At 50.7% G+C, this 22,824-nt stretch overlaps 1 protein-coding gene across 3 annotated transcripts in view; it reads right to left on the bottom strand.

Annotated features, from left to right (window-relative positions):
- The window catches only part of arhgef11 (Rho guanine nucleotide exchange factor 11), a 55,808-nt gene that overhangs the window by 15,657 nt on the left and 17,327 nt on the right, over positions 1–22,824 (bottom strand). For all 3 annotated transcript variants that reach the window (XM_088915612.1, XM_088915614.1, XM_088915611.1), the window contains 24 exons: positions 22,065–22,156; positions 21,313–21,411; positions 20,506–20,555; positions 20,259–20,316; positions 19,972–20,171; positions 17,668–17,739; positions 16,381–16,488; positions 13,336–13,390; positions 12,916–12,953; positions 11,672–11,764; positions 11,413–11,481; positions 10,722–10,826; positions 9,512–9,610; positions 8,115–8,157; positions 7,624–7,720; positions 6,190–6,312; positions 5,821–5,844; positions 5,187–5,322; positions 4,363–4,468; positions 4,179–4,208; positions 3,506–3,629; positions 2,525–2,719; positions 1,868–1,915; positions 517–671 (listed from right to left, as the gene is read on the bottom strand). In XM_088915612.1, coding sequence (XP_088771738.1) covers positions 517–671; positions 1,868–1,915; positions 2,525–2,719; positions 3,506–3,629; positions 4,179–4,208; positions 4,363–4,468; positions 5,187–5,322; positions 5,821–5,844; positions 6,190–6,312; positions 7,624–7,720; positions 8,115–8,157; positions 9,512–9,610; positions 10,722–10,826; positions 11,413–11,481; positions 11,672–11,764; positions 12,916–12,953; positions 13,336–13,390; positions 16,381–16,488; positions 17,668–17,739; positions 19,972–20,171; positions 20,259–20,316; positions 20,506–20,555; positions 21,313–21,411; positions 22,065–22,156 — 2,219 coding nt within the window. The remainder of the gene's footprint in view (positions 1–516; positions 672–1,867; positions 1,916–2,524; positions 2,720–3,505; positions 3,630–4,178; positions 4,209–4,362; positions 4,469–5,186; positions 5,323–5,820; positions 5,845–6,189; positions 6,313–7,623; positions 7,721–8,114; positions 8,158–9,511; positions 9,611–10,721; positions 10,827–11,412; positions 11,482–11,671; positions 11,765–12,915; positions 12,954–13,335; positions 13,391–16,380; positions 16,489–17,667; positions 17,740–19,971; positions 20,172–20,258; positions 20,317–20,505; positions 20,556–21,312; positions 21,412–22,064; positions 22,157–22,824) is intronic.

Below are 22,824 nucleotides of genomic sequence, written 5' to 3'. Positions count from 1 at the left end.
GCTTAGCTGAGTTCTCTGCAGTCCGGGGTGTGGCACAGCCGGTGAGTGACCGGGATCTGCACTAGTCCCTGGTGTCGTGCAGGACTTCCCTGTGGTGGAGGACGTGGGCTTTTGGCTTAGCTGAGTTCTCTGCAGTCCGGGGTGTGGCACAGCCGGTGAGTGACCGGGATCTGCACTAGTCCCTGGTGTCGTGTAGGACTTCCCTGTGGTGGAGGACGTGGGCTTTTGGCTTGGCGGCGTGATCTGCTGCCTAGAGTGTGGCGCTGTGTGTATTTGGAGTCCCTGAGCGACTGGGATTGAATCCAGGCAGGGGCCGGGAGAACTGCAGGGGTTATATATGTAAGCACATTTATAAGAAATCTAGAAACTGCGACCACTATTCCCAAAGACGACAAAACATGGGGAAATGTTTAGAGAAAAGCATCAGATTTGTTTTTTTCCAAACTTCCGACTTGCGGACTCACACCGCACCCCCGTGTGAGTAATTCCGTGCAGACAAAGAGGCTATCGGCGTACCATAAATGACGGCCTGCCGGTCGATCTCTCGGGGCTCCAGCGTGGACAGGACGTCCGGCCCCACCGTCTGCTGCCAGTTCTGGGTTTCGGGGTCGTCCTCTGGGAGGTTGGGGAGAAGGTTCTCGGGGAACAGGGTGACCGGAGAGTCCATGCTTCTGTGGGACGGAAGGGACGTGGCGGCGGTCAGAAAAGCTCCGGCCAGCCCCCAGATGGGGGTCCCCCCCCCACCCCCTTTGCATGATGTCGACTGGTTGTCCCGCTGAATTCGAGCTTCACTGTCCCATGGGGGAAATTCGTTTTACAGCACACTTCCAACTCCCAACATGACAACACAATGACCAACCACATGTGACCAATCAAGAAATTCAAATCTGCTGCACACAGACTGGGCCCAGAAAATGGCGGCAGTGGGCTGTGCTCCTCATGACGTAAGTAATAATTAATAATGATTGCTTACACTTATATAGCACTTTTCTGGACACTCCACTCAAAGCGCTTTACAGGTAATGGAGACTCCCCTCCACTAACACCAGATGCGACGGCAGCCATAGTGCGCCAGAACGCTCACCATCAGTGAGGAGAGCATAGTAATGAAGCCAATTCATAGATGGGGATTAATTAGGAGTCCATGATTAGTAAGGGCCAATGGGAAATTTGGCCAGGACGCCGGGGTTACACCCCTACCCTTTTCGAGAAACGCCCTGGGATTTTTAATGACCACAGAGAGTCAGGACCTCGGTTTTAATTCTCATTCGAAGGATGGCGCCTCTTTTACAGTATAGTGTCCCCATCACTATACTGGGGCATTGGGACCCACATGGACCGCAGGAGGTTTTTCCCAGGAGGTCTCCCATCCAGGTACTGACCAGGCTCACACCTGCTTAGCTGCTTGGGTTGCCAGTTGTGAGCTGCAGAGTGATATGACTGCTGGCGTAAGTGAGCTGCCTTGAGCCCTCCATCATTTACAGATCTAGAAAACCTGCTGGATTCCGGCTCTCGGGGCCCGCAGGCGTCTCGAGACACTTCAGGTTAGTGAAAACACAATGCAGGGCAGGAGGACAATCAGGAAGGCAGGAATTCTTTGTGTTCAGTCTCCATAAACCGTCAGAGATCTGCTTCTGCTCAGGGTAAAAGAAAGGACTCCGCAGAGCAAGAGATGGAAAAGAGATCACAGCCCGGAGGCTGTCAAATTGCTGCTACCTTGCAGTGCTTGTCAGTGGTTAGTACATGGTTGGCTATACAGGTTTAAGAGTTCCACAGTGACGAAAGCAGGAGGAACAGGGCCAATGAAACTGGGAAAAGCGGTGGTCGCCGGGCACAGCACTTTTGTTTAACGTGACAAAGCACTTACTTCCGTCGTGACCTGGGAGTGTATGGTGGAGTGGGGTTTTCCAGAGATCTGAAAAAGAGGAAACGAGGCAGGTGTGAGCACCTTCTGTCAAAGAGCGGCAACACCGCGTCAGGCTGGACAGAGCTGAAAACCACAGCGAGGGGGGCGAGTGGACAGGGGAGGCGGGGGCAGGTGAAGAAGAGAGGAGAGGTAGGAAAGGAGCAAGGGAGAATGGGACTAAAGGCGTGACGGAAAAGGAGACGCAGCAGAGGAAGGGAAAGGAGAGTGAGGGAACAGGAGCTAGAGGATAAAAGAAAGGCATGATAGTGGAAAGAGCAGAGAAAGAGAAAACGAGCTAGAGAATAAGAAAAAGGCACCACAGGGGAAAGGAGACAGCAGAGAAAAGGAAAGGAGAGAGAGGGAAGAGGAGCCAAAGGATAGGAGAAAGGTATGATAGGAGAAAGCAGACAGCAGAGAAAATGAGTAAGAGGATAAGAGAAAAAGGCAACAGGGGAAAGGAGATAGCAGAGAAAAGGAAAGAAGAGGGAGGGAAGAGGAGGTAGAGGATAAGAGACAGGTTGACAGGGGAAAGGAGGCACAGCAGAGAAAGGGAAAGGAGAGGGAGGGAAGAGGAGTCAGAGAGACCGGAGAGACGCCTGGGCATGGCAGACAGCTGACCTGGCAGAGAGGCTGGAGGCAGAGGAGGAGGCGGACTGGTGCAGCCGGGCCCCCTCCCTCTCCCTCTCCTCGGCCGCGTCGTCCATGTCCACGTCGCTCCGGGAGCGCGGCACGACTTCCACCCGGGGCTTGCGCACCTCGCCCTGTGCCTTCAGCGACTCCGAGCGGGCCAGCTTCACCCCGCCGCCGCCCGGGCTGACGTACAGAGAGAGCAGAGACAGAACGAGAAGTCGTCATCAAAGAGTCCAATATGAGACCCCCCCCCCAGTCGCTGGCCATCCCTGAGGGTCAGGGGCCTTCATCCTGTCCCCCGGTGTCTGTCCATCACCCTGTCCCCCAGTCGCTGGCCGTCCCTGAGGGTCAGGGGCCTTCACCCTGTCCCCCAGTGTCTGTCCATCACCCTGTCCCCCAGTCGCTGGCCGTCCCTGAGGGTCAGGGGCCTTCACCCTGTCCCCCAGTGTCTGTCCATCACCCTGTCCCCCAGTCGCTGGCCGTCCCTGGGGGTCAGGGGCCTTCACCCTGTCCCCCAGTGTCTGTCCATCACCCTGTCCCCCAGTCGCTGGCCGTCCCTGAAGGTCAGGGGCCTTCACTCTGTCCCCCAGTGACTGTTTGTCACCTGTTCCCCAGTAGCTGGCCGTCCCCGAGGGTCAGAAGACATCCGTCTGTAAGGTACCCTATCCCCCAGGTGCTGGCTGTCATCCCTTCCTCCAAGTACTGGCTGTTACCACCTCCCCCAAGGCCTGGCAGTCCCCCAGTGTCTGCCTGTCACACTGTCCTCCTGTCATTTGAGTGTGGGGGCCCCCATCCTGTCCCCCAAGTTTCCGGCCGTCCCCGAGGGTCAGAGGCCGTGATCTCTTTCACCCAATCACCAGCTGTCGCCGGACGTCTCTAGCCTCAAGCTCCGTTAACTCCTCCCTCAGCCTTCAGGCTCTGTGAAGGTGCCCCCGACGTCAGGCCCCGCAGTCCAGAGCGAGTACTTACCTCTCGACCTCCAGCAGCTCCTCGGTCAGACTCCCCGTGGACAGTCTCTGGGTCCCCGGCTCCAGCCCCTCGTGCTGGTTGTTCTCAAACTGCTGAATTATATTGCGAACATTGCCTGGACGAACTACAAACATCCCGGGGGAAAAAAAAGGGGGCAGCTTTAGAAACAGGACGGGCCGAACCACAATGTACAAACATGAGAGAAAATACATGACCTGCTTTCCCAAACCTAAGCTGCTTTTAGACTTAGATTCTTCAGAAAAAACGGTCTTTTCAGATCATATTTTTGGAAAAGGCAGTTCCCCTATATTTTTACAAGATGAAAGTAAGATTAATAACTTAATGTGAAGGCTTAGCCAGTATTTGAGAAGAGAATAACAGCCCATTTTAAGCACTAATCTTGCCCTATTGCTTCAGTTTGCACAAATATATTAGCTTTTGCGTAAAATATAGTTCTGATGAAAATAAAGGACCGCAAATTGCAATAATTACAATGTTTTTGAGTTTAAAAAAAAGCTCTAGTTTACCCACCTTCTTCCTAAAATTAGAAAGGGTGGAAATTCTGGGTTTCTCAAAACCTAAGGCTTTCTTGCCCTGGGTGCCCCTTGCCCTTTGAAATGTTTAAAAAGCAACCCAAAAGGAAGGCGATGCCAATGAATTAAAACAAGATTACCTTCCGTCGGTGACAATGGAACATGAAAGGCTGAAAAGGCAGAGAAAAGAAAAAAAAAACACCCATGATGAAATTTAAAAAAAAAAACTCAAAAAATGGAACAGCCACAAAGCAACATAAGGACTTGACTTCTGAGCAAAGGAAAGGCGCAGAGAGGGGCTGCGGGCTCGGGCCGGGCTCTTACTGGACTGGGAGGTGCTCCGGGGCTTGGCGATGTACTTCAGGATGGGGTTTCGCTTCTTCTCCTCCGCGTCCTTCTCCTTCTCCCGCTCCTTCTTGGTCGTGTTGGGCTGGGGAGGTGGGAAGGCGAGAGAGAGAGAGGGACTGAGACCGCGAGAGATGGACAGCGAGGTGGTGGGGGGGTGGGCCAGGCGGGGAGACAGCGTTGGGGGTGAGGACCAGGTCTTACTGGGTGATCAGGCCCTGGCCTGAGAACCTGACTTCTTACCCCTGGTTGGTAGGACAACCCCTTCCTTCCTTTCAATCAACGTGATCGCTTAATGGTGCGTTAATCAAGCGTTAAAATACAATGTGGTTGTATGGGAGTTTCTTTTTCGGGTCCTCGCAGATGAAGAAGAAGAGAAGAGAGATGTCTCGGCCAAGTCAAGAGCGTCAACTTGACGTTCCTTGGCTCAATTCTCCTCTCTTCGGTTTTCCTTTCTTTCCGTCTGATGGCTGCTTATTCCCCGTTTCCCCCGGTGGCTAAGGGGCTCAGGGGAATATATTTCTAATCGCGCTTCTGGGAAATCCACCAGAGCCCAGCTGCGTAAGGGAAGAGAGGGCGAGGAGGAGAGAGGAAGTGTGGGGCAGGGAGGACAGGGAGTTGGGAAGTGTGTAAAGAGAAAGAGGGCAAATGTGGGACACAAGAAGTGGCAGGAAGTGTGGGACAGGAAGTGAGAGACCACGCATTTCCCTTCTTGGAAGGAGCTCAGGCACTGAGTAGGTTGGGGGAGGAGCGGACTTCCCCTCTCACCAACATCCCACCCAGCTGGCTTCCTGCTGAAGTACCTTCTTGGTTTTGGGGAAGAAGGGCAGCCATTTGTCTTTCTCCTGGGACTTGTCCAGCATGCTGAAGACTCGTGAGTCCCTCAGCTTGATCCCAGCGTGTCGCAGGTACAGCAAGATGGCCGAGGCAATGGGAGCGCTGGGGGGGGAGAGAGAGAGCACAGGGTGAGGAACCAAGACTCAGGACAGGGCTTTTCTAGGACGGGAACGTGAGTCGTCCTGTGCGTGCAGCACTTTGATTTTAATCCAAGCAGCTCATGGTCCAGAGTGAAAGACCCAGAATTTTCATTTCCAGCCCAGAGTTATCCTGGCATCTGGCACAGAGATATAGACTGAGAGTTTTACCAGTTTGCAGTTATTTTCTCTCTGCGAGGGTCCCAATTTAGACGTATTGACTACCATTCAAAGTCAAAAGTCACCTGCAGTCTTGTGTTGTAACACAGAGGACTGCGGACAAGTGCAGTAGAGTAGAGGAGTTTACTGCCATATGTACGCGTACATTGGAATTCTTATTCGCTCTTATGTCTCGGGACACACACATACAGCAGACGATACCACGATTATTAATAAATAATAACCACAAGAACAGTAACGACCCCATCTACCTGCGCACTGAGCACGGCAGGGACCAACTTACCTTCTATCCTCCTCATGCTTGGACCTGGAAGGAAAACAACAAAAAAAAACGTTCAAATGAAAGAAGAGAGAAATGGCACTCTTCTCTAGATGCCTACAGAGCGTTGGACTGGTAGCAAGGTCAAGAAAAGGGGAAGTTGAGGCCGCCGTGACAGAGGCCTCACACTTTTAAGGTCAAGTCTTGGCGAGGCAAAGCCCTCTGAACAAAGCTACCGCTCAGTTAAGGTTTGAAACCAAGCTGACAGCGCCCTGTGACAGACTCTCGTGGCACAACGGCCAAACAATTAATTGGTCAAGAAAAACAAAGGATGAAGAATATGGGTGGTGAGGTCGGGGTGGGGAAGGGTACTTAAAGAGGTGTGCCACTCACAGTATCTCCCAGAGCGCCGTGACCTGGCGGTCCACGATCTGCTTCTCCTTGGCGGGGTCTCCGTCCAGCAGCTGCAGGTCGCCCTCTCCGAACAGGGAGCCCAGGCCGATCATCTGCTTATTCCTGAGAGAGAGGCGACTATAAATAACACCGACACCCCCACCAGCTCCCTCTGTACACCCCTCATCTGCAGATCCCAACCAGCAAGGCCTTCAGAACACGCGAGCTGAGAACTGGAGCCCCAGGAGAGTCGCCGGGTTCTGAAGGGGGAAACCGCACGAATGTGAAGACAGATCTGAAAAAGTCAGGAGTTAAGATGAAGACGTGTTGTAATCTCGATATTGACGAGCCTGAAAAACGAGGGAACATTCCAGGGAACCTTTTAAGATCCAAAATGATGAAAGCATCTGGGAACATAACACAGGAGATACAGTCTGTAGAGTCACTCCCCACACTATGAAAGCTGACAGCCTGGGACCCTCGGGGGGAAAAAAGGTTCAATGTGATTTTGAGATCATGTAGCTATCCGACTCCCAGTCGAGTAAGATGGGCTTAATAGTCTCCTCATCTAACCTTTCCTGCTTCAGTAGGGGACCAATGGCTGGGGACAAAGGACTGACATCCTAAGAGATGGGGGACAGAGACACAGATCTCTGCGCACTGGGATTAGTACAGGAGCATTTCTATCCCTCTATTTTCTAGCCCCCTTTATACAGAGTCGGTAGGGGGGCAGGAGCCTATCCTGGCAAGAAACAAGCGTCAAGCAGGATTCACCCCGCAAGGGACACCAGCCTATCACAGTGCAGACACTTTTCAGGCACAAACTCAGACGCACAAGCACTCACACCTGGGGCCTGTTTTCGCAGATTAACCCTTCCTTTCTTCAAGACACATCCACACTGGAATCTCCTCCTCGTATCTCTTTGGACAGCGGGAGGAAGCCCGGGGAGAACATACAAACGCCACACAGAGAGCACACTCCAGGAACCGAACCCAGAGCCCCAGCGCTGCGAGGCAGCGATGACAACAACCGCGCCACCGTGCCGCCCTACAAGAGCACTCGCGTTATAAACAGACAGGGAGCTGCGGAGGGGGAACTCAGCAGAGAGAGGAACTGGCTGGGTAGACCCTACGGTTTATCAGTGAGACAGGCGACGAGAGCCCCAGGTTTGTCTGGAATGCAGAAAGAGAGAAGACTGATAAGAACATAAAGGTTACTACTGAGTGGGGGCTACACATAAACCGGGCCTATCTTGTGGCTTGACTGCTACAAGCCTCTCATTCCAAAGACTACGGTGAGTCACTGTTCTGGACAGAGGCACGTCGAAGACCCACGGAGTTCCACTTACAGCCGAAGGGAGCTCTGAAGGATCGCGCGATTGAGACCTGTCTGGGGGTAGGGGCATCTCGGCCCAGACGGAGGGCCCCACTCACCTGTAGTCCTGGATCTGCTCCTGGATTTCGGGAAGGACCTGCAGCTGCATGTCCGACAGCGGCCCCCGGATGTCCTCCTGAGCGTGCAGGCGACCGTCTGGGAGGAAGGAAGGAACAGAGAGAGACGCCACATGATCGTCCCCGTTTCTTCCAACTCCAGATAGAGAGAGTGGAGTAGCGCTTTTCTCCGTCCCTGAAATTGGCCATCTGAGGATAACGGTCTTTTTTTAAAACAAATACATAAAAAATTGTCCGTCTTAAAAACTAAAAAGAGCGTAAAAGTGTCGCCTACTTACCGTCTCTGTATAGCAGTGTGTGTAAAAAACAGCGCACACAGGGATAAACAGAAGCTGATTTTGCCACGTTTGAGTCGATTTCAGTGGTTTTTGTAGCAAGTATGTGTTTGTACATCCGGTGGATTTCCTATCAAACATCTAAATTAGCTGCGCTTGGCTCCCAAGCTCCATTACAGGGGTAATAAAATGAATTACCTATATCTGCCATGAAGTCGTCGGATACCCGGATTTTCAGGGGCTGCAAAACATGAAAAAATAGTTTAATAAAAAGCACAAGTACAGGGTATTTGCAGTTTATTGATGGCCTGATGTTTTGTGTAAAAAAAGTAAGAAGTACTCCTTTATTGTAGGAATGCTCCCTTAGAAAAAAAAACTCCAAAAAGTCTTTCTTTCATTCATGCAAAGGGAAACTCTGCACAGCCTGCACCTTAAATGTGACTGAGATTCTTTTAGCGGCAGGCTATTCCAATCTGGCACTCTGGGAGACCAACTCGAGCCAGCGTCCACCTCTATTCTGCCAGCTAATGTCTTTTGACGTTACTTTGCAGTTGTGTCAAAATTCGCAGGCTTTTCCTGTGGGCTGGACTTTCAAGACCCAACAGACCATAAGGTTTCAGGTCAAGGTTACAGGAATACAATGATGAACACACTGCACTTTTTAGCTCAACCCAAGATGTGAAAATCATATTAGAGCAGCACAAACAACTGCACGATAGGGCAGTGAAGCACACTGGATCTGATCTGGCCAGGACTGTAGAAGTCCATGATGCACAAAGGATCAATCAGGTGTGATTGATCTACCTGGATGGGAGACTCCTGGGAAAGCTCAGGTTGCTGCTGGAAGAGGTGTTAGTGGGGCCAGTAGGGGGCACTCACCCTGTGGTCTATGTGGGTCCTAATGCCCCAGTATAGTGACAGGGACACTATACAGCGAAAAGGCACTGTCTTTCGGATGAGACGTTAAACCGAGGGCATTTCTTGAAAAGAATAGGCGTGTTACCCCAGCATCCTGGCCAAATTTCCCATTGGCCTTTATCAATCATAACCTCCTAATAATCTCCACCTATGAACTGGCTTCATCACTCTGCTCTCCTCCCCACTGAGAGCTGGTGTGTGGGGAGAGTACTGGAGCATCATCCAGGTGGGGCTGCACACTGATGATGGTGGAGGAGACTCCCCATTACCTGTAAAGCACTTTGAGTGGAATGTCCAGAAAAGCGCTATATAAGTGTTAGCAATTATTATTATTATTATCCAAAACTTCCTCCCACACCTTCCTTTTATCGTCATCTTACCCAGGGACAGTTGTGCAGAAGTTTAAGATTCACAGGGTGGACAAAAACAGATTTGAAGACAAATTCTCCCTCCCCGCACGGTGTCAAAACAGGGTGACAGAAACTTCCCTTGTCTTGCAGGGAGATCACACACACGCACACACACACACAGGGGGCTTGAAAACTAAAACCTTCACACATCGGTCCTGTGCTGGCGTCAGTTTCAATTCTCTCTTTCCACGCAGCCAAACGCGTCAGTGGCATGGAGACGCAAACGTCCCCCGGCGTGACAGAACACACGACTGAGACGCAGCTTACCGCCTCTTTATCGAGGAAGTTGGCGTAGATCTGAGACGCCATGTGTCGGGCGTCTTTCGGACTGGCACTTAGGTAGGCCTCCACCGACAGGTAGAACAGCTGCCGAGGTTTGGGGAGAGGAGGGAAAACGAAACAGCAGTCAGCCAGGGAGAAAGTTAAAAATAAGACAATGCAACTCTTCAGATAGCGGCTCGCTTCCTTAGAATACAGGCACGAGATTACTCAGTGACTCAGCCTGCAATCTAAAGTCTATCTCACAATGGATTTAGTGGATCACTATTCATCATAGGTGCTGTTATTAACCCCAGTGTGTCTGGATCTCTGCTCAGTGTGAGCGCTGTTATTAACCCCAGTGTGTCTGAGGATCTCTGCTCAGTGTGAGCGCTGTTATTAACTCCAGTGTGTCTGGATCTCTGCTCAGTGTGAGCGCTGTTATTATCCCCAGTGTGTCTGGATCTCTGCTCAGTGTGAGCGCTGTTATTAACCCCAGTGTGTCTGGGGATCTCTGCTCAGTGTGAGCGCTGTTATTATCCCCAGTGTGTCTGGATCTCTGCTCAGTGTGAGCGCTGTTATTAACCCCAGTGTGTCTGGGGATCTCTGCTCAGTGTGAGCGCTGTTATTAACCCCAGTGTGTCTGGAGATCTCTGCTCAGTGTGAGCGCTGTTATTAACCCCAGTGTGTCTGGGGATCTCTGCTCAGTGTGAGCGCTGTTATTAACCCCAGTGTGTCTGGGGATCTCTGCTCAGTGTGAGCGCTGTTATTAACCCCAGTGTGTCTGGGGATCTCTGCTCAGTGTGAGCGCTGTTATTAACCCCAGTGTGTCTGGGGATCTCTGCTCAGTGTGAGCGCTGTTATTAACCCCAGTGTGTCTGGGGATCTCTGCTCAGTGTGAGCGCTGTTATTAACCCCAGTGTGTCTGGGGATCTCTGCTCAGTGTGAGCGCTGTTATTAACCCCAGTGTGTCTGGGGATCTCTGCTCAGTGTGAGTGCTGTTATTAACCCCAGTGTGTCTGGGGATCTCTGCTCAGTGTGAGCGCTGTTATTAACCCCAGTGTGTCTGGGGATCTCTGCTCAGTGTGAGCGCTGTTATTAACCCCAGTGTGTCTGGGGATCTCTGCTCAGTGTGAGCGCTGTTATTAACCCCAGTGTATCTGGGGATCCATGCTCATCGTTATTGACCCCAGTGGGCGTCATCACGGTGTGTACTCACCAGCGGGTTGGGGTCGAGCAGCTGGCTGAAGATGTACCTCATGAAGACGGTCATGTGAGCAGGGCGAGACTTGAGCAACTCGATGTCCTGGAAGGGCCCGTCCATCTGCGAGGGAAGGAGGGAGTGATGGAGAGACAGGGGAAGATGAAAATGAAAAACGCCCACAAAGGGGCACAAAAACGACAAGTGATAAACAAAAACGAGGGGGGAAAGGGGGTCGAAACACAAACAAAGCACACAAGCAAACAGTCAGGAATCCTAAGAGATTCCTCAGTGGGTTTTTCTGGCACTTGTTTAAATGTCCAACGCAAACTGCTTAAGGGGATTCCGGTTATTTGTTCATTGAAATGATCCAATCAACCTGACATCTAATATACTGTATACTTTGAAATATTTATAAGCTTAAATTAACTGCATTTTTTTTTTAAAAAGATCTTAAATACGTTCCAGCTGAGTTCAGACAAGATTAGAGCGGCGGAAAGAATCAGCTCAACATAGAAAGGAAACTTCCAAGAGTAACAAGTCAGTTTAGCTGAAGAGAAACTCGAGCATCTGAAGCATATGAAATAAATCAAAATAATCTCTGCACAACGCAGGCCACCCGGTCAAACACTTCAAAGATATAGATGTGGGTCTAACCAACTATGATCAAAGATCACAACCTGATACGTAGTACGGTCCAGGTCCATACCTCGTTCTGTGTTTGAGAATCTTCGTCTTCTTCCTCTTCCTCTGGGCCGATGATCTGGGGTCTCGAACCCTAGCGAAATCAATTCTCGTTGTTTATTCAACGGCTGACTTGTTGTGTCCACTTGTCTAATAATCTAACACCCTGTGACGTGCAGAACTCGGCCATCAGTCCTTGACAGTTTCTTAGTGATGTTTTAAAGTGGTGGTTCTCCTCTACTGGTATATGTACTGGTACTGGTTATGGCCCACAGGGTCCTCACCTGATCTGCCATGAAAATCGTTTCGGATCCCTGTCGTCGGTGCTGGGACACCCGAGCTGAGAGAGACGGGGATGACCTGGGACTCTCAAATCCCTACGGAAATTAAAAAAAAAACGATAAGTCGCGAGAAATCAATCTGGTGAACGGGTTCAGGTTACTGTATCTGAAGGAGGTTCAGTTCACTCGGTTCCGCATCACTCTTAAGAATACGTTTCTGCACTGTCGGTTCCTTAAGAACAGTAACGAACGAGAGGAACCCATCGACCCGGGTAGCTGATTGATCCAAGGATCGCACTAAGCTGTTTTTTTTTTTCATTAAGAAGCCAGGGTATCAGCTTCAATAACACGGCAGGACATCTTGTTCCAGACTCCCACCACCCTTTGGGTAAAGAAGTGTCTCCTGTTCTTGGTTTTATAGGCACTTCCACATAGTTGTCACCCGGGTCTCAGGTTTGTGTTCCATCATTCATTCTGAAGACGTCCACTTGATGGATTTTGTCTGTGCCGTTATAAGCAAGTGCATTTATAACCCAATACAAGGTTCTTAATAAGAACACTGGATCCCCTCGCAAACTTCACAGCTCAAGAACAAAGAACAAATATAATTAAGCTTTGAAGGTCTATAGTTACATCGCTCTTAAAATGCTACAGTTTTGGTCTTGGATGATTTGTCTAGCTGACTGGGGCAGCGTTATTTTCTCAAAGAACAAAGTAAACGACTGCAGCTTCAGGCTGAGTTTAGAGCTATTGCCCTTTTTCAAAATGGCACATTCTGTGAAAAAGAAATCAGATACAAGGGGTGGTGGCACATATTTAACATGAGTGCGGGATCATGCTGCCTCTTCCCGAGTCACTGGGTGCTTTTGGGGTAACTGCTTTAACAAATACAGGGTTGCAGGGGAGCCGAAGCCTATCCCAGCAAGCCACAGGTGGAAGGCTGGATGCCCCCAGGACAGGACGCCAGATCATCACAGGACACCCAGACACAAACACGCGCACACATTCACACCGGGGCCAGTTTTCCCAGAGGCCAATTTACCCACCAGCATATCTGTGTACTTTGAGAGGAAACGAGAGCACCTGGAGGAAGCTCAGGCAAACACAGGGAGAACATACACACTCCACACCGACAGCACCCAGCGCCCCAACGATGTGAGGCCAGCAATGCTAACCACCGCACAACCGTGCCGCCCATCGCCCGCGGATCCCCAACATTTTATCAGCTAATAATGATGATCCCCCACCTCAAAGTCACCATCTTGCGAATCCATAGACAGCCGGCCTGTCAAAAAAAAATGGAACGAAACCAGGCATCAGGATTCCTGTTAAGCCTGTTAAGATATTGGGCTAGCAAATCATGCTATAGGAAAACAACTAAAGTAAAACAGCAGAAGGAAGAGAATCTGATCAGGCTTGACAATGCCCATCCACAGAGGTCTAATTTCCATCTGAGCAGGTTATATCCCAATATAAAACCAGCTATAAGGGAGATTCATACTTTTAATATTCAGAATTTATTCTTGATATCGGTAAGAGGCTACTCTTTGGCATAATTGTGCTCATTCAAGCGTCACTATTACTGAGCCCAGTCTGGGCTCTTGGCATGTAACACGCCGCAGACTGCGTCCACAGGGAGGATCACGCGCCTATCGCAGGTCACTCACCCTCTCCGGCTCTCAGGTAGTTGGCTCCAGACTCGGACCAGGACCGCGTGCCCTCCTGAAAGACAGGATCGCATGCAGGGTGTGACGCAGCGGGGCCGGCCCAAGGGCCTCTCCGCGGGGCGCTGCCCATCAACCCGTGGGGAGACCGGGGAACGGTCACCATGGGCCGACAACGTGACGGGTCGCCAGCTCGGCTGCCCGTCTCGTTTCGCTCCTGTTCTCGTTCCTCGAGCGCCCTGCCCAGCTGTCCGAGGTTCGTTTTCCGTTGCTCATGGAATACTCCCGACTAAAAGAACGTGGTATCCCAGGAGCCCTCCAGGAATCATGTGACCAGGGAGCGCACCATTAACCTCCCCACCTTGGCCTGGAATCAGCTTCGAGAAGACGTCTCCAAGCTTCTGTTCCTTTCCGTCTCTCTTTGGTGCCGCGCCGTCTTGTGAAAGCAACGTCTTCGGGCAGATGAGGGCGGCGACAGAAAAACAAAACCGCGCGATATGAGCCGACGGAGGCGCGACAACTCCGCCGACAGTGCCCGCTCTACACACCGTTGCGCGGCTCGCTTTCTTCTGCGAAAGCCAGCTTCTGTGGCCGAGAATTCAGAGGAAGGAACTTAAAATGGTGGGGTGGGGGGGGGTTGGGGTTGATAGGGCGAACACAGGCAAAGAATCACGTCACCGAATCGCGTGCCCCAGCCTGGAAAGCCAAAAACTTTCAAAGACCGCCCGCCCCGGCGACGTGTGGTTTCCCAGCTTCTGTGTCAGCCCGACCTCCATCGCGCTCCGCCAGGAAGTGCTGAATAAATCACTGGCCAGCCAACGCCGGTCACACAACACCCTCGCAGGCCGCAGACCTGTCGCCGTGGCGGCGGAAAGGAACCCACAACTCAGAAGCTGACATCCTCGGGCAGTACTTGCCCACCCTCTGGCCTACAACGATACTGCCTGCAGCCAGGGAAGTTTCAAGCTGTTTCTAGGGTAAAAGTCCAGGTAAAAAAAAAAGGTACTTCTATTAACAAGGCCTTTTATATCTCCCCCCCCCACCCACCCCCCACCCAGTCATCCCATTTCCTCCTTTCTTACCCTTCTGCACAGGCAAGGCACGCCTGACTCAGTGTTTCTGTTCCTGATTACTTAGCTGGCCCAGCCACAGCTGAAGAACTTCTTTGTTTAAAAAAAAAAAGCTTTGGAGGAGATTTGCTCAAAGCGATTCTCGGGACGGACAAATACCCTTTACTCCCATGGATATCAGCCTGCCTAATTTGGACCACGGATGGGGTCTTTTACTTATTTTTCCCCATCGTGCATGTTAACGGGTTGTGTACCATTTTCCCATCTGGGACAATAATGGAGGAAAGTAAGGAAAAGGGGGAAGGGGGCTGGGGTTAGATCCTCCCTTCAGGAACGTGTCAAGTGGCAGAGGGGGGGGCAGGAGCGTCCGAAGTTCAACCTGTTGCAGGCCGGAGGCAGCTCGGAGTCTCGAGCCGCACGGCGTTAACGTAAACCTCAGCAGGCAGAGAGTAAACGCAGAGCCTGGCGACACCATGTATGGGGAGAGAGGGAGCCCCGCGCCGCTCTCCGAGCCCAGCGACTGGGCGTCTGCTCCCAGTGCAGTTTATCTGTCATGTGCACAAGTGCAGTGGAATGCTTATTTGCATCTGTGCTCCGATATAAAGACATTAAAGGAATCACCCAAAACATAAACACAGGACAGCAGCAGCAACAACAACAACTAGTTAAATAACATACAACTTAAAAAAAACGCCGGCATTTATAAACAAACGAGCCTCCCCTTGCGTTCGGCCCTCCCACGCCGCACAAATGTTTAAATAATGACAGCGCTCGAGACGGGAGTAGCAGCTCCACAGCCTCGCGGCGCCGCCGGTCTTACGGTCTTATTTGATAGTCCTTTCCAGAACTTCCAAATAAGACTCGAGACAGGGATGAAGAGCAAACTCGCTCAACGTGCTTTAACAGGAGCAACTCCCAGCTCCACGTTGATACAGCGCTTGATTACACGAGCCTGCGTTTCTTCTTCATACAGCTCCTCGGTCCTGTGCTTTGAAATATAAAGTCAGAAATATCGAGTATTCGAATAATAATAATAATATTATAATAATTGCTTACACTTCTATTTATATTTATCGTCAATTTCCCTACGGGATTAATAAAGTATTATCTATCTATATAGCACTTTTCTGGACACTCCACTCAAAGCGCTTTACAGGTAATGGGGATCCCCTCCACCACCACCAGTGTGAAGCCCCACCTGGATGATGCTCCAGTACTCTCCTCACACACCAGCTCTCAGTGGGGAGGAGAGCAGAGCGATGATGCCAGTTCAGAGATGGGGATTATTAGGAGGCCATGATTGGTAATGATTTGGCCGGGACACCAGCGTAACACCCCTACTCTTTTCGAGAAACGCCCTGGGATTTTTAATGACCCCAGATAGTCAGGACCTCAGTTTTACATCTCATCCGCAGAACGGTGCCTTTTTTACAGTATAGTGTCCCCGTCACTATACATGGGCATTAGGACCCACACAGACCGCAGGGTGAGCGCCCCCTGCTGGCCCCACTAACACCTCTTCCAGCAGCAACCTTAGCTTTCCCAGGAGTCTCCCATCCAGGTACTGACCAGGCTCACACCTTCTGAGCTTCAGTGGGGCTGCCAGCTGGGAGCTGCAGGGTGATATGGCTGCTGGCAAAATGCCTAAACCTGGGATTGAACCAGGGACCTTTAGATCTTCAGTCTAACGCTCTTCCAACGGAGCTATTTCAGCTGCGTGAAATACATAGCACACGGTAAGAACAAAGTATCTGAAATATAAAGGACAGAAGCTGGACCTTGCAGTGTGAATGTGACAAGCATACAGCTCTAGAATCATAGGCGCTTGGATCAGAAAGTGACTACTGATTGTTTGGGGACGAGCAATGCGACATGGACAAGGGCTCACTGCCTCATGACACTGTGCTACGTTTCTGAACTAAACGCAGACAATTTCCCTTCGGCATCTGGACTCTGAAGCAGTGCAGGGTCCTCTTACCAGGTCCTGCTGGATCTTGACTCGGACCTGGTGGGCCCGCCTCTGCGCGCTCTCGATGCGCTCCTCCAGGGAGGGGGAGGGGTTTCGGGACTGCTCCTCCAGGAGGGCCTGAGGAAGAGAGACAGGGGGTCATCAGGGGGCTGCGAGGGGCCCCGAGCGAGATTCGAACTTCGGATCATTGACAGGATACCGCCAACCCTCCCCCAAAAAAACGCTCACCAACACGTCCTGCTGCAGGTTTGAGGGATGAGCGCTCGACCATAAAGAGACACTAGAGGGGGGTCCCCAGTCCTCAGCAGGAGAGGGGAGGGGTGTGTTTAAGTGTAATTCATCAGTTCCTTAGTGGCTTAACTGGACCGGATTACCAGCTCTTCAGGGGTTGGTGCTGCAAAATCTGCACACCCAGCACCCCCCTCCAGGACCGGGACTGGGGACCCCCGCTGTAGACAAAGCACCCCCCTCCAGGACCGGGACTGGGGACCCCCGCTGTAGACAAAGCACCCCCCTCCAGGACCGGGACTGGGGACCCCCGCTGTAGACACAGCGCCTCCCTCCAGGACCGGGACTGGGGACCCCCGCTGTAGACACAGTGCCCCCCTCCAGGACCGGGACTGGGGACCCCCGCTGTAGACACAGTGCCCCTCCAGGACCGGGACTGGGGATCCCCGCTATAGACACAGCACCCCCTCCAGGACCGGGACTGGGGACCCCCGCTGTAGACACAGCGCCCCCTCCAGGACCGGGACTGGGGACCCCCGCTGTAGACACAGCGCCCCCTCCAGGACCGGGACTGGGGACCCCTGCTGTAGACACAGGACCCCCTCCAGGACCGGGACTGGTGACCCCTGCTGTAGACACAGGACCCCCTCCAGGACCGGGACTGGTGACCCCTGCTGTAGACACAGCGCCCCCCTCCAGGACCAGGACTGGGGATCTCTGTGCTACAGACATAGCTATTGCTTGGAAGGGGGGTTGGTATTTCTACTGAATGTTTGTTAAGAACTCCCCCCCGCCGCAAAAAAAGCTTTACTATACAGCTGTTCTCCATTCTCTCAGCATTTGAAAATGACACAAGAAAAGAAGCACAGCAAGCTCATACGCTTCCTGTTCCACATGATAACTAAAGAAGGAAGCAAAGCACTTCGCAGACCTACTGCACTTTCTCTCGATTATTCTGTATAAAGTATCATATAATGTTTCTCGGCCATCGGCTTCTCAAAGCACTTGACCACAGGTGAAGTCCTGGAGCCGTTAGCACTGTAGGTGAAGGAGCTGGTTCAACCTCACCTGTAATTCTGCCTCCTCCTGCTGCAGCATCTTCTTGAGAATCTGAGTGGCGTGTTTCTGCACCTCGGGGTCCTGAAGGGAAACGACAAGAACTGCTCAAGAGCGCCCGCTTGAGGCCTAAAAGCGACGACACATCAGAACATGAGCGTAGATGCAGGGTTCAACTCCGTCTATACTATAAAACATCTGCTGTGGGAACTATGACCCAGTTTTACTTAAGTGCTCGTTGTGATGGAAAGAAAAAGGTGGTGCTGTGCTTCGTGTGTCCTATAGTGCCGTAACTCTAAGCTGTCAACGCAAATGTCAAGGATAAACACACTTTTGACTCTTACAACCCACTTGAGTGCAATATGTTTTGTGATGTGTTATACATGTTACGTGTTGTCATGTGTTATACATGTGCAATGTATTTATTTTTTTTGTAAGAGAATCATGTGCAATGTTTTTCTTTTCTTCTTCTTTTTTCTCTTTTTTTGGTTTGCATTCTATTTAAATGTACAGGAGTGCTGTGTGTCCATAAAAAAAAATTCCCCAGGGGACAATAAAATCTTATCTTATCTCAGCATCTATACCCCAGCCTTGCACTTAACTGTGTTCATCTGATTCAGTCACGTTTATAACGTTATGCTGCCTAATGGCCACTAGAGGGGACACTTTATTTGGAAACCCAGGCAAGCTCAAAAATAGTACGTGACTGATACACCTCCCTCTTCCAGGACAACTGGATCCTTGCCATTCGCTGAATTTTACATACAGAAAACAAATACAACATAACACACAATATTTTTATGGAGACAAGTACGGGGTGTAGCAAGGCTCTAATATAAAGATTTATTTCCCAATTGCTAGTGCTCTGGTCTGGAGAAACGACATGTTTAAATTAGTACAGTTTGGGCGTTTAAAAGCCAGAGGACCAGGGATGACAAGCTCTTCCTGTTTACAGTGCGTTAAAGAATTAGGGGCTTTCTCCGGAGATGTGTATATTAGAAGACACTGCGCAGCACGGACGGAAGGCACCAGGCGCCCTTCTCAAGATGCATCGCAGAGCACGTTCCCAGCTCGTATCGCTTCCAGCTGCAAACCTAAATTCCCTCCTGACGCGACCCGCTCCATCGCTCACTAGGGCACAACCCTGCTTTGCTTCTCCCGAGACAAATTTCACTGATCTAAAATTGTTCTCCATGCACACGTCCCCTGCAAGAGCCCCACTGTCATCGATACCCCTACCCTCCATACCCCGTTTTACTAAAGAATCCCTAAAATAAAGCTTAGCGGCTACAACAGGGGTACAAGGCGATGTCACACTGCACTCCAATTCTTTTGAAATCTACTCCAAATTGGCAAATCTCCATGGGGCCAAACAGCAGACAACTCCCCGGAATTCCAGAATCCTGGCCAGTTCTAGTGCAAGCGATCACATTACTCCTGTCCTGGAGTCCTTGCAGTGGCTTCCTGTCAGGTTTCATGTCGACTTCAAAATCACTCACCTGTAAGGCTCTACATGGCTTGGCACCTCGGTACCCATCTGAATTAGTATCTGTCTACTCCCCATCGCACAACTGCTGTTCACCTGACTCCTGTCTGCCCTTCTACGTACTATGGGTGCCTTCTCCTGCTATGCTCCAAAGCTTAAGGAATTCTAGCCCTAAGGATATCAGAGAGTCACCTTCCCCGAGCACTTTCAAATCCAGACTCAAAACCTTCTTCTTTCCCAAAGGCGTTTACTTAAATCAATGTCTGTCTGTCCCTTCACATCTTCTACTGCTTTTCTGATCCCTTGTTTTTAACTGCGCTACTTATATTATCCACTCTTACAGTACAGCAGTTTGCGAAACTACTCTTAAAGATGTCAGATTTAAAGAATATTATTAATAATGAATAACTTAGTAGTAGTAATGTCAGAGAAGATCCATGTTGGCGGGCGAGGGAATCTGGAAATTCCAGAAGCTGTGCCAAAAGCGTGGTTAGCTTACATAATCCAAGGAGATGCAAACGCTAAGAGCGGAGTTAAATCAGCAAGCTAGAAAATCACGCAAAAGCGCTGATCCCGGGATAAACGTTTCGAGTCTGTGATCAGCTTGCATCTAGCAATCCATCCGTTTAATACTTTATCCAATTCACGGTCGCAGGGGAGCCGGAGCCTATCCCGGCAAACAACAAGGCATAACATAGGGTACATCCTGGATGGGACACCAGTCCACCAGGAAACATGTGGTCAAAAAGCATATAAGATATCTGTGTTTTTTATTGTACACAGGAAGAGTTAAATCTCCCTGGATCACTGCTGGAGCTGTGATACGTTACCTGCAGGGGTCTGGGCCCGGTGATGCGCTGAGATGAGGTAAGGCTCACCGAAGCTGGAGCTGGGGGGAGGGGGGGCGGAGGTGCCACGCCCCCTGGCGCTGCCCTGTGATTGGGCGAAGTGTCCGTTGGCAGGGGCTGGAGAGGAAGTGAGGCGTTGGAGGGGGTGGGGCCTTGCAACGTGAGAGCCACATAGGTGCCAGCTAGGACAGTAAAAGAACACAGCTTCAGCTTCAAGAGGCCATGTGCTCTGCGGGGCATCTCTTGCGAGATGGACAGTGTCGACTTACATTTGATCAGCTTCACTACTTCCTGATGAGACATCGACGACACCAGGGATCCATTGACCTGCAGAAAGAAATGAGCTCTGGAAATGACATTTCAAACAGGGATCCCTCCTTCAGAAGTATTTATATACCTCTTATTACTTTTTTTTAATGTAAAAGTAATAACACTTCCTAACTCCCCCACTCCTTCTTCTGGAGTCATCCCCAAAAGAGTCCCACAACACCCTTTGATTCTTACTCATCTCCTTACCTTGATGATTCGGTCCCCCTCCTGGACCCCTGCCTTCACCGCCGCACCTCCTACCAGAGCAAACAAATGTGGTATTAGACTGGGACAGGGTACACCAATGCCCGATCCTGTGCCACTTGTGCCCTGTGAAAGTTCTAGGCATGAGATGGTACAATACAAACACCCGTGTTGTACTGCAAAAACTGGAAACCTAACTCAATGGAATTGGACAAACTTATATTTACAAATCACTAGATTTTTCGGAATATGATCCTGCACACAGCCATCATCAGGGAACAGTGACCTAAAAAAACCTCTGGTGGCGGAGCTTCAGTGACATCCTTGAGAAGGACTGCTCTTCACCAAGACTGTGTGCCTTTCGGCAATGGTCTCAATGGGACACAAGCTTCGCGTCTTTCCAGTCCTCAGAAGGCCCTCAGGGCAGCTGCATCTACCTTTCATCTCATGTCTCCTCTTTCAATGTTTTGAACTTAAGAAAGGCCAAGCAAGTAAATAACAGAAAATAAACAATAAGTAAAATACATTGTCAATAGTCAGTTAACAAGGATTCTGTAACATTTCCTGTGTTCTGAAGACCAGGCTTCTCCTCACAAAATGGCATCTTCAATGGGAAGAGATTTCATTATTGTTGATGTTGGAGCCTCTGTGGCTATTGTGCAAGATTTCTACAAGCTGTCCAAAAATGAAGTTTCGGGCTTCAGATGGAAACCAGCTCTTGCTGTGGAGCCAAGTACGGGAAAAGGTATGACTCGCACCCATAGCGTCCTTCCAGGGTTTGTTTACCGAAGGCAGCAGAGAGCCCTGTACCTGGTCTGACATTCTGCACCAGCTTGATCCTCTCTCCGCACACCGTGAACCCGAATCCCAGCTGGTCCCGTTGCACGATCACACACCGCTGGACCAAACCTGCATCGGGCAAAGACGGAAAACGTGGGTTAGCGGCTCGCTGGCGGCTCGGAAGGAATGCGCTCGGTTTGGCGCCATCTGGTGGTTAAACGCAATGAGCGCGTTACTTGGCTCTGCTTGGCGATGTGCTATCCCGCGAGAGGGCCTTCACCTATCTGGATGAGGCAGTGCTACAGCTCTCCCCTTTTCCTTTGCAGGTTGCATTGAATAAACAGGTCAGTGAAGTGACTTGGCACCCATCCTCAAGGGCCTCTGGGCAAAACCAGGGGCGTTGCTTGAGGACAAGAGTGCAAGGACCGAGTTCAAACGAGGGTTCTTGCTTCCATTCTAATTTCACTCCCGACAGCTGGCCTCGCAAGATGTAATCTAACCCTAACCCCGAACCCCAATGCATTTGCCTTTAGCATCCATCCGTCTCACGCATGCATCTGTCTTTAGAAACTGTGAGTGAATCCCTTTTCCTGCACACTTTAAGCAAAATTTTGTTTTACTTTGCATGACTTCACTGCAGTGCATGCTGGTTGAAAACATTCGTCCGTATCCTCTACCCAACACCAGAAAGCAAGGGACCAAATGTGCTTGATTTTGCCCCTCCCCATTCACTGATCATTGATCATATTCACTCTGGACGTATCCAGACATGGCCTCCAGACCTGTGTTCTCAGTGGCGCAGTCGGACAGCGACTCCCTCTGGTGGCCAGATGAATTCCTGCGATCAGAGTCTCCCATCGAGAGGCTGCTCAACCTGGGAGACAGAGGGAGAGAGACCATCAACAGCGCACTGCGCTCGGCCACACGTCAGCACCCTGGACAGCGCTCTGTCGCACAGCCCAGGGGCACAGCCACAAGGCTGCGACAACTCAGACGTCCTGTTGAGTTAAATGGAGTTAAGTGGCGATAAGCACCTGGGATACTTGAGCTCATCTTCAGCAAGGCTCATGCACCGACGAGCTCGGTTCGGCACAAACCACACAGAACGACGCACGTCCCTGCGAGTAATTCTTACACAGATCGTAACGGACCAATTTTATAAAAGATCATGCTCCTCAAGCAGAAAATAACGGCAAAGCATGGAAACAGAACGGCATAAAAGAATTGTTAGATTCCATGCGACACGGATAGCAGCTGGGCAGTAGTTGACAGCAGGTAAAACAGGAAAAACGAAAAGCAAACTAAGACGGCACGTGAATTTGTTATTAGGCAAAGATGCAGAAGCAAAAGCTCTAGCTCAGTATTAGCCTGGGCCAAGCAGGCTCTTCCTCCGTGTTCAATACAACTGTGAAGGGCCCCTCCCCCCTCCAGGGCTGGAATTAATAATAATTATAATTGCTTACACTTATACAGCGCTTTTCTGGACACTCCCATCAAAGTGCTTTACAGGTAACGAGGACTCAAGAGTCAGGACCTCGGTTA

Source organism: Atractosteus spatula, chromosome 5 (genome assembly GCF_055471065.1).
Source record: "Atractosteus spatula isolate fAtrSpa1 chromosome 5, fAtrSpa1.hap1, whole genome shotgun sequence".
Taxonomy (NCBI): domain Eukaryota; kingdom Metazoa; phylum Chordata; class Actinopteri; order Semionotiformes; family Lepisosteidae; genus Atractosteus; species Atractosteus spatula.
Note: the sequence above shows the minus strand (reverse complement) of the source record. Positions and strands in the feature narration are given on the sequence as shown.